The sequence below is a fragment of the Anolis sagrei genome, chromosome 2 (genome assembly GCF_037176765.1).
Source record: "Anolis sagrei isolate rAnoSag1 chromosome 2, rAnoSag1.mat, whole genome shotgun sequence".
In the NCBI taxonomy this organism is placed as follows: domain Eukaryota; kingdom Metazoa; phylum Chordata; class Lepidosauria; order Squamata; family Dactyloidae; genus Anolis; species Anolis sagrei.
The window spans coordinates 11,555,026-11,566,226 of record NC_090022.1 but is presented as its reverse complement, the minus strand read 5'-3'; the positions used below and the strand labels follow the sequence as shown (position 1 = coordinate 11,566,226).

General features: G+C 44.8%; 1 protein-coding gene across 1 annotated transcript; it reads left to right on the top strand.

The window, feature by feature from the left end:
• The first annotated feature begins 224 nt into the window (after window positions 1–224).
• LOC137096265 (zinc finger protein 431-like) lies at window positions 225–11,201 on the top strand. The gene is made up of 5 exons (XM_067465254.1): window positions 225–855; window positions 4,844–4,943; window positions 6,278–6,345; window positions 8,052–8,178; window positions 9,342–11,201. The coding sequence occupies exons 1-5, from the start codon at window positions 460–462 to the stop codon at window positions 10,751–10,753; spliced, it is 2,103 nt and encodes a 700-aa protein (XP_067321355.1). The 5' UTR covers window positions 225–459; the 3' UTR covers window positions 10,754–11,201.

The following is an 11,201-nucleotide window of genomic DNA, read 5'->3' as shown; positions in this document are numbered from 1 at the left end:
CGCCCTCTGATTGGGCTTCAGTCCCATCACGTGACGGTATTCGAACGCAAGCTCATCCGGGTATTTGGTTGCTAGGGGGCGGAGCTCTTGGGCTCCAAGAGGCAGGTTTTCTTTAGGACTTCATCTCCCAGCATGCCTTGCAGTTGGCTTGGGTAGCTGAGGCTTCTGGGAGTTGAAGTCCAAAACTCCAGGACTAGAGTTTGGAGATTCTAGGCGGGGTCTCCTTCCCATAAACAGTCTCTCAGGGCTCTGATTGGAGGGAAGGCGAGTCACATGACGGGAAGAGGAAGCACCTAAGGTTCTGTTTAGTCCAAAACACCTGGAGGAAGGCCCAAGTTGGCCCAGGCCTGCCATAGAGTGTCACAATTGATCATACCAGAGTTGTGGAGCAGAGCCTGGTGAGGGATCCTTGGCCCTGAGAGGGCCTCATTGGTGGCTTCCTTGGGCATCAATTGAAAGATGGACAAGCCCAAAGCAAGAGGAAATATGGATGGCCAAAGTCCTGGGAGCAATGGAAGAGTCTGGGAAAGAGAGGCGCAAAGGTTCCGAGATAAGGGCGTAGCTAACTCACACACAGAGCTTCAGGACTTAAGGCAGTTCTCCTACCAAGAGGGCGAGGGACCCAGAGAGGTTTGCAGCCGCCTCCACAATCTCTGCCGCCAGTGGCTGAAGCCAGAGCAACACACCAAGGCGGAGATGATGGACCTGGTGATCCTGGAGCAGTTCCTGAGCATCCTGCCCCGAGAGATGAGGAGCTGGGTCCGAGAGTGTGGGGCAGAGACCTCTTCCCAGGCGGTGGCCCTGGCGGAAGGCTTCCTCCTGAGTCGGGCAGAGGACGAGAAGCGGGAAGGACAGGTGAGAGCATTGCCTTTTGGTGTCTTTAAAGTGGAGATCAATTGTTAGAGACCCTAATTTGGGTCTTATAATAATAATAATCGTCATCATCATCTTTATTTATACTGAAATGGCAGGGAAATAGGTTTTGAGGAAAGGAGAGATAATTACCAAGAGACATCCTTTCTGGAGATAAGAAAAGATACAGCTTTATTTCCAGCTGGCGACTCTGGTGGAACTAGCGTCCCAAAAGCAAAACCCAGAGCGATTAAAGCGGACTGTGGCTTTTATAGATTTCAGAATCAAGCAAACAAAGAACATATTATAACATACATCTTCATACAATCATCATCATCCCTACGTCATCTGAGCATCATAAGAATATCAGGTTCTAACTTCTACATGCAAAAACATGTCTCTGTGTCTAGCTGAAGAGCAAGCATGGAAATGTTCCCCCTTCTTCTTGGCTGTGCTTACATTCATCAATCAAAGGGGCTCTCTCTAACTTGTCAAGAGGCTAACTTAGAGGGAAGACAGTGGGCCTTCTCGTACCAGCCTGTGTCTTATCTCTCTTCTGGAATGCATGCCCCCCTTCCTCTTCAGCCCCTTCTGAAGACAAGCAGTTTGCTTGCCTGTTAGCATTCTTGCTACACAGAGGGAACTAGATTTTCCTATACATTTAAAGTACATATGATTTTTATGCATAAATCAATCAATAAATATCTATATTTCCAATATCTCCTCATCAATACCCCACCACCATCTCCCCAATGGGACTCGGAGCGGCTTACATGGGGCCAAACCCAGACAACATAATACAACAAAATAAAACCAGAGCATAAACAATAAACAACATCAAATTACATTTTTCAAAAAACCACAGTCATAAAATAACATTCCAATAAGCACAATAACAATGGGCGGGCCACATGTACAGGATAATTTATTTATCGTGTCATCAGCAACCAGACATTTGTATTACATTTTTAACAAAAACAAACAACACAGAATTTGCAAGCTTGGTAGTTGATCAAATGTCCTTTGACCAGTGGCTGGCCACTTGGAGTGCTTCCGGTGTTGCTGCAAGAAGGTTCTCCATGGTGGCAGGGCTCAGGTGTCAGGAGTCAATTTCTGACGGCGTGGAGACATCATAAATTTCCTGCATGACATCCTGGCTGGATCATCCTGGCTGCCTCAGTTTTCTTTCTTTGACATTTTGACATTGTGAAGCCAGCAGAGGGCGCTGGAGACCTTGTGTTGGAATTTGTGAGGCAACAAGCTCTAATGGGGAAACTGAGAGGAGGGGGGAGGTGGGCAGGAAGGGTGTATAAAAGGAAGTGGTGGTGGGGAAAAGTCAGTAGTGTCTTTCTTTGCTGTGGAGAAACAAGCAAATTATATTCATTTCCATACTGGCTTGTGAGTGATTATTTGCTACAAAAACCTACAGTCTTACATCAGGTTGTATTGCAGCAGGTGGTTAGTGGTTTGCTCTTCTCCACACTCGCATGTTGTGGATTCCACTTTGTAGCTCCATTTCTTAAGATTGGCTCTGCATCTCGTGGTGCCAGAGCACAGTCTGTTCAGCACCTTCCAAGTTGCCCAGTCTTCTGTGTGCCCGGGGGGAGTCTCTCATTTGATATCAGCCATGTACAGGATAAAAACAATTCTAAAACTCTAATGAGATAAAAATAGGAGCAAGTTATCTGCAGGGAGCTAGTAAAAACATATATAGTTGTGAAGCTAAACTTCCAATTTGGAGAGCGTGTGTTCCAGTGGGAAGAGTGTTGAGGGGTGCAATGGTATCATACGGTGCACCTACTCACCAAAGGCGCAGCGGAAGAGCCAAGTTTTAAGGTTCTTTTTGAATGTTACTAGAGAAGGGGCTTTCCTGATATCTCCAGGTAAGGAGTTCCAGAGTCAGGGCGCCACAGAGGAGAAGGCTCTCTCCCTTGTGCCCACAAGACGAGCTTGTGAGATTGGTAGGGGTGAAAGGAGGGCCTCCCCCAAAGATTTAAGGGCCCGGGTTAGTACATCGAGAGAGGTAGGCGGGTCCCAAACCATTTAGGGCTTTGTAGGTGATGACCTGTACCTTGAATTGGGACCGGAAAATAAATGACAGCCAGTGGAGCTCCTTAAACACCTTAATACTAAGGTCCAGACCACGGGAGGCGCAAGGAAAGAGGCAGTCCCAGGAGGAAGATCAAAAGCAAAGTTTTATTCTTTCATGATCATGAAGGAGTCAGACAGTTGTGTAGGTGCCACACTTTATAAGGACTGTCGCCTCTCCTTGACAAAAGCAAAACTTTTTATACAGTCAGGTAAACAAGAGTATTTTTGTCATGGAAAGTGACCAGGTGTCTTCACTTCTGCTCCTCTTAGTCCCCCTCCTATCAATAGTTCAATAGATCAGAACATAGGTTTGTGCACTTTACTTGGCTTCCTGTTGTTCTCAAGGTGTTAGGCTGTCAAAACCACAATTTGTTCTGTGCTTGCAGACCTCGGTGTTGCGCCTAACCGCAAACCAATTTCCTATGTAAGCTGAGCAGTTTAGCAACTTAATATTCTTCTTATGCTTATGCCTCCTTCACAATAAGTGGATTGATTGAATGTATATCCTGCCTTTTTAACAAGAGGAGGTGGGGATGGGACAAGCTTTTTTTGTCCAGTCTTTGCCCCTCTGTTAACATTTGTGTTAATCCTTTCCTTGTTCATTCATTCAGTCGTCTCCGACTCTTCGGGACCTCATGGACCAGCCCACGCCAGAGCTCCCTGTCAGCCGTCACCACCCCCAGCTCCTTCAAGGTCAGTCCAGTCACTTCAAGGATGCCATCCATCCATCTTGCCCTTGGTCGGCCCCTCTTCCTTTTGCCTTCCACTTTCCCCAGCATCATTCCCTTCTCTAGGCTTTGCTGTCTCCTCATGATGTGGCCAAAGTACTTCAACTTTGTCTCTAGTCTCCTTCCCTCCAATGAGCAGTCGGGCTTCATTTCCTGGAGGATGGACTGGTTGGATCTTCTCGCAGTCCAAGGCACTCTCAGAACTTTCCTCCAACACCACAGTTCAAAAGCATCTCTCTTCCTTCGCTCAGCCTTCCCTAAGGTCCAGCTCTCACATCCGTAGTACAGGATCCTTTCCTATGTTATCTAAAAATTACACACACACACACACACACATATAGAAATCTAATTAAAATATATAGCAGAGCATCCAAAATATAAACACAATACTTAAAGTTCAGCATTAGCTCACAGCATGCAAAGCATGATGTGACTGTAAAGAGGTGATTTCCTCCATTTTCAACAGAAGTGTATGACTAAAAGGTGATATGGTGGAAAATTCCACCACACCACCTTTCAGCCACACACTTCTGTTGAAAATTGATGCCTCCAGTCTTGTCTTAGAGCAGAGTTTCTCAAACTGTGCTCCTCCAGGTTTTTGGACTTCAACTTCCACCATTCTTAACAGCTATTTTTTCATTTGTTTTGGTATATAGAAAACTGGGTAAATTTTTGTGAGGATCAGTACTAAAGTTACCACAGATGTATGTGTGTGAAAAAATAAAATAAAAAACCATATGCAGGTTCATTGCATGTGTCAATAAAGGCAAATGATTTTTTTGTGTTGTCAAAGGCTTTTATGGCCAGAATCACTGGGTTGCCGTGAGTTTTCCAGGCTGTCTGGCCATGTTCCAGAAGCATTCTCTCCTGACTTTTCGCCCACATCTATAGCAGGCAACCTCAGGAGTTCAGGGGTTTGTTGGAAACTAGGGAAGTGAGGTTTATATATCTGTGGAATGTCCAGGATGGGAGAAAATACTCTTGTCTACTTGAGGCAAATGTGAATGTTGCAAATGGCCACCTTGATTAGCATTTAATGCACTTGCAGCTTCAAAACCTGGCTAGTTGCAGCCCGGGGAAATCCTTTGTTGAGAGGTGTTAGCTGGCCCTGATTGATTCTAGTCTGCAATTCCCCTCCTTTTTTACACCTTGAATCATCATCACTATTTCAGGTGGAAAAGCTCTATGGGGAAGTTGAGCCTTTTCCTGCTGCAGGGGAGGCTCCATCGGACATCAGGCAGACTTCCCAGCGAAGGGACACCACTTGGCAAGGTAAGCACAATTGCTTTAACAGGGAATTATTTATACATCTCCTATCTTTTTCAGTGTGCTTATAGTTTATCATGAGAAAAATAATCTTTGGGTGCAGGCCAGTCCAAGAAAACATAATTTGCCAAATGCCATTAGTGCAGCATTTCTCAACCTGGGGGTCGGGACCCCAGCGGGAGTCGCAAGGGGGTTTCAGAGAGGTCGCGAAAGACCATCAGAAAACAAATATTTCTGATGGTCTTAGGAACCCCTTTGGCAGAGAAGGTGAAGATTTCTCCGCCTGTCCTCCTCTTCCTTTTTGGAAACAGATGGCGAATCCTACCACCAAAAGCCCTCCTTCACTATGATTGGCTGGCCTCTCAGCTGACCTCTCAACCAAGAGGAGGGCTGTTTCTGAAACCCCAAGCAGGGAAGGGAGAGCAGGCGTGCTTGGTGCATGTGTGGGGTTAGGGAGGGCATGTGTGGGGTTAGGGAGGGCATGTGTGGGGAGTACACATGTGTGGAGTGAGGGAGAGCATGCGAGGCTGGAGAGAGGCTCACGCCAGAGGGTCCCTTCAAGGCATGTGGGTTCTGTTTGGGAAGCTTAGCCCAATTCTATCATTGGTGGGGTTCAGAATGCTCTTTGATTGTAGGTGAACTATAAATCCCAGCAACTCCAACTCCCAAATGTCAAGGTCTGTTTTCTCCAAACTGCACCATTGTTCCCATTTGGGCACATTGAGTATTTGAGCCAAGTTTGGTCTAGATCCATCATTGTTTGAGTCCACAATGGTCTCTGGATGTAAGTGGGAGTTGTGTGTGCCAAGTTTGGTTCAATTCATCATTGGTGGAGTTCAGAATCCTCTTTGATAAATCGCAGCAACTACAACTCCCAAATGACAAAATCAATCCCCCTATTAATCCCACCAGTATTCAAATTCATGCGTATTGAATATTTGTGCCAAATTTGGTCCAGTGAATGAAAATACATCCTTCATATCAGATATTTACATGATGATTCATAACAGAAGCAAAATGACAGTTGTGAAGTCGCAATGAAAATAATGTTATGGTTGGGTGTCACCACAACATGAGGAACAGTATTAAGGAGTCGTGGCATTAGGAAGGTTGAGAAACACTGCATTAGTGGGTTTCATGGATCTATGGGAACTAGGATGTGGTGTTCCCGAGGTGCCGTTTAACACTTTAGTCTTTATCATGTTGCTATCTACATCCTTTTGATCTAATTTCTATTGTGTTCAAGGCGTTTTGATCTGTTAGGAGTGGTAGGGTTGGGATCTTACTCTCTGAGCCCAGCATGAGCTACCTGCTTCCCATTGCCTTGATCTTTCCCCCAGGAGCTGGCACAAGAATGGCAACAATGGCTCAGTTTCCTCTTCTTCCTTGTGACGGAGAACCATATCAGGTAAGGAGAATCAAAGAATGAAGGGAGAAATTTAGGACCTTCTGTCTCCAATGCAATTTCAGTAAAAATGCCTGGAAATAATGTTGTCCTTGGGTTTTTCGGGCTATATGGCCATGTTCTAGAAGCATTCTTTCCTGACGTTTCGTCTGCATCTATGGTAGGCACCCTCAGAGGTTGTGAGATGCAGGTAAAATGTCAGGAGAGAATTCTTCTAGAACATGGCCATATAGCCCGAAAAACCAACAACAACTCAGTGATTCCAGGCAGGAAAGCCTTTGACAAGACTTTGTAATGAAAATAATAATATTTATTTTTTATTATTTATTTCGGACATTTATATCCCGTCCTATCTCAACCTCCTCAGAGGGACTCAGGGCGGCTGACAATAAAAGCATAAATATCAATCTTAGATTTTAAAAAAACAGTATAAAGCATTATAAAAACATCATAAAAACCGTCAAACAATAATAAAATCTGGGGGGTTTTTTGGTGGGGATACTTGAGGTAGAAAAGTGTGGAAATTTAAATATTTCCTCCTGGATTTGTCGAGTAGCGCCTGAAACTAAAGAAGGAGAAAGAGAGAGGGTAGGAGGGAGGAAAGACAAAAGGGAAGGAAGGAAAGAAGAAGAAAGAGAGTGAAGCAGGGAGGAAAGACAACAGGGAAAGAAGGAAGAGGGAGGGAGGAAAGACAAAAGGGAAGGAAAGAAAGATGGAGAAAGAGAGAGGGAAGGAAGGAGGGAAGACAAAAGGGAAGGAAAGAAAGATGGAGAAAGAGAGAGGGAAGGAAGGAAGACAAAAGGGAAGGAAAGAAAGATGGAGAAAGAGAGAGGGAAGGAAGGAAGACAAAAGGGAAGGAAAGAAAGATGGAGAAAGAGAGAGGGAAGGAAGGAGGGAAGACAAAAGGGAAGGAAGGAAAGAAGGAGAAAGAGAAAGGGAAGGAGGGAGGAAAGACAAAAGGGAAGGAAGGAAAGAAGAAGAAAGAGAGTGAAGCAGGGAGGAAAGACAACAGGGAAAGAAGGAAGAGGGAGGGAGGGAGGAAAGACAAAAGGGAAGGAAAGAAAGATGGAGAAAGAGAGAGGGAAGGAAGGAGGGAAGGCAAAAGGGAAGGAAGGAAAGAAGGAGAAAGAGAAAGGGAAGGAAGGAGGGAAGGCAAAAGGGAAGGAAAGAAGGAGAAAGAGAAAGGGAAGGAGGGAGGAAAGACAAAAGGGAAGGAAGGAAAGAGGGAGAAAGAGGGAAGGAGGGAGGAAAGAGGGAAGGAAAGGCAAAAGGGTGGAAGTGAAGGAAGAAGAAAGGAAGGAAGAGAGATAAGGAAGGAAGGAAAGAGAGAGGGAAGGAAGGAAGGATGGGATGGTGAGAAAGAGGAGAGCCTGAGAAAAGACGCCAAGGGGCCACATCCACCCCCCCGGCCTGAGTTTACCCATACCTTCCTTAGAGTCTTCTAGGCAGCACTAGAAGCCAGGTTTGATGGCAAAGATGTTGTTCATTCTCAATGATATTTGTTCCCTCTTCTCCTGGGACTAATTGGGAGCACATAGAATTAAGGCAAAAAAATTGACCTCTTGATATGAAAACAATTCCACTGCTATTTCTAATGCTGCAAGATAAGACCCAGCCACTCCACATTAACCTCCTCTTTGGAGTTTGTTGGTTAATAACATTAGTCCTGGATTTAATCAGGAAACATTGTCTTTTTTGTTGTTGTTTAGGTTCTGGTGTCCTTTGAGGAAGTGGCTGTGTCTTTCCTCCCGGAAGAGTGGGCCCTCTTGGATGCGGATCAGAGATCCCTGCACAGGGAGGTCATGGAGGAAACTTGTGGAATCATGGCTGCTCTTGGTACGGACCTTTCTTTCATTTACTAATTTAAAATGTCAATCATTTTGCGCCTTGTCTTTCTTCCTTGGAGTCTGTACTTGGAGTCTGCGCTGTATATATAGATAGATATTGATATGATATGATATATGATATGATATATGATATGATATGATATGCTACAGTGAAATCTAGGGTCCAATCTCACTTCAGCAATGCAGCTCTGGGAGAACTCCAAGGGTTCACAATATCTGAAAGAAAACATGAAAATAAGAAATCTCCCAATCAGCAATCTTGCAGGTTCATGTATTCAGACGTCTGAATTCTTTCAATGATCGGTCATGACTGATGTTGGCGATTATTGTAACTGAAATGAAACCCCTTTTGTATATGAAACGAATTGGAAAACAGAGATGGCCTTAATTGTTTGGGTTTTGTTTTACTTATCAGGAAAATAAAAAGCATTGTCAAAGGCTTTCTTGGCCAGAATCACTGGGTTGTTGTGAGTTTTCCAGGCTCTATGGTCATGTTCTAGAAGCATTCTCTCCTGACATTTCACCCACATCTATAGCAGGCATCCTCAGAGGTTTTGAGGTCTGTTGGAAACTAGGAAAATTGGGTTTAAAATTTATGGAATAAAAATATTCCATAAATGGTAGAAAGAATTTCTGTTTGAGGTAGGTGTGAATGTTTCATTTGGCCACCTTGATTAGCATTTAATGGCCTAGCAGTTTCAAGGTCTGGCTTCTTACTGCCTGGTGGAATCTTTTCTTCGGAGGTGATTAGCTCAAAACTCCTAGGCCATTAAATGCTAATCAAGGTGGCCAATTGCTACATTCACACTTGCCTCAAACAGACAAGAGTTCTTTCTCCCCTCTAGACATTATTCCACAGATATATAAACCCTACTTGCCTAGTTTCCAACAGACCTCACAATCTCTGGGGATGCCTGCCATAGATGTGGGTGAAACATCAGGAGAGAATGCTTCTGGAACATGGTCATACAGCCCAGAAAACTCAAACAACCCAAAATAAAAAGCTTGTTACTTGGAGCCTGAAAGAAACCATGGAGACAGGTTGCTTTCCTTAACAATACTCTCCTTTTAGGGTCTTCTACACTTGTTCTTGTTCCATTATGTTCCCTTTTCCTCACAGTTGGAAATCAATATTTTTTCTTGTTCTTCTAGAAGCCAACTCCTGCAGAAAGATGACACCTGTGCATCACAAGATAACCCAACCTGGGAAGAAACGCTTTGGATGTGAGGTCTCTCTGAAATTGGATCACAAGAGTCATGAAAGTGTCCACAGAGGAGAAACACCATACAAATGCCAAGAGTGTGGGAAATGTTTTGTTTCCAAACCAGTGCTTGTGATCCACCAGAGAACCCACACGGGAGAAAAACCATACAAATGCCAGGACTGTGGGAAATGTTTTGTTTGCAAGTCAATACTTGTAATCCACCAGAGAATCCACACAGGGGAGAAACCATACGGATGCCAGGAGTGTGAGAAATGTTTTGTTTCCAAGTCTGCACTTCAGAGACACCAGGGAATGCACACAGGAGAGAAACTCCACAGATGCCAAGAGTGTGAAAAATCCTTTGCTTCGAACTATGGACTTAGGGTCCACCAGAGAATCCACACAGGAGAAAAACCATACAAATGCCAGGAGTGTGAAAAATGTTTTGTTTCCAAGTCAGCGCTTCACATTCATCAGAGAGTGCACACGAGAGAGAAACTATACAAATGCCAAGTGTGTGGGAAATGTTTTGCTTCCAAGTCGGGACTTGTGATCCACCACAGAAACCACACAGGAGAGAAACCTTACAAATGCCAGGAGTGTGAGAAATGTTTTGCATCCAGATCTGAACTTGTGATCCACCAGAGAATCCACACAGGGGAGAAACTATACAAATGCCATGAATGTGGAAGGTTTTGGAATCGTAGGTCAGACCTCGTGATCCACCAGCGATACCATACGGGAGAAAAACCCTATAAATGCCAAGAGTGTGGAAAATGTTACGCTCAGATGTCACACCTCCATTTCCACAAGACAGTACATACAGGACAGAAGCTACACAAATGCCAAGAATGTGGGAAATGTTTTGCTTCTAAGTCAGGACTTGCGATTCACTTGAGAATCCACACAGGAGAGAAACCTTACAAATGCCAGGAGTGTGGAAAGTGTTACACCCAAAGCGCACACCTTCATTTCCACCAGAGAAGCCACACAGGGGAGAAACCGTACCAATGCCAAGAGTGTGGAAAATGTCTTTCTTCCAAATCAGGACTTCTGAGACATCAGAGGATCCACACAGGAGAGAAACCATACCCATGCCAGGAGTGTGGAAAGTGTTTTGTTTCCAAGTCGCCACTTCGGAGGCACCAAAGAATGCACACTGGAGAGAAACCATACACATGCCAGGAGTGCGGGAAACGTTTTGCTTACCAGTCAGGCCTTGTAGTCCATCGGAGAACCCACACTGGAGGGAAACCATACAAATGCCAGGAGTGCGGGAAATGTTTTATTCGGAATTCAACTCTTAAGCAGCACCAGATTGTTCACAATGAAGAGAAAACATACATAATCCAGCTATGAGGCATATGTTATGCTTTTACATCAGAATTTGAACACATCAGACTCCACAGAGGAATACACAGATGAATGCACAGGGGTTCAATACTGTCTCCCATGTTGTTTAACATCTACATGAAGCTGCTGGGGGAGATCATCCGGAGTTTCGGGGTGCAGTGTCACCTATATGCAGATGATGTCCAACTCTGTCACTCTTTCCCACCTGCTACTAAAAAGCTCCCCTGGTCACCGCTGAGACCTGGGGTTCCAGACTGTTCAAGTCCTGAACCGGTGTTTGGCCACTGTGACGGTCTGGATGAGGGCAAGCAAATTGAAATTGAATCCAGACAAGACAGAGGTCCTCCTGGTCAGTCATAAGGCCAAACAAGGCATAGGGTTACAGCCTGTGTTGGACGGGGTTACACTCCCCTTGAAGGCACAGGTTCGCAGCTTGGGGGTCCTCCTGGACTCA

Coding starts and splice junctions, on each gene's coding strand:
- LOC137096265 (XM_067465254.1), top strand. CDS start 460: ATGGACAAGCCCAAAGCAAGAGGAAATATGGATGGCCAAAGTCCTGGG. Junction 6,346..8,051: donor GTGACGGAGAACCATATCAG/GTAAGGAGAATC, acceptor GTTGTTGTTTAG/GTTCTGGTGTCCTTTGAGGA. Junction 8,179..9,341: donor TGGAATCATGGCTGCTCTTG/GTACGGACCTTT, acceptor TTGTTCTTCTAG/AAGCCAACTCCTGCAGAAAG.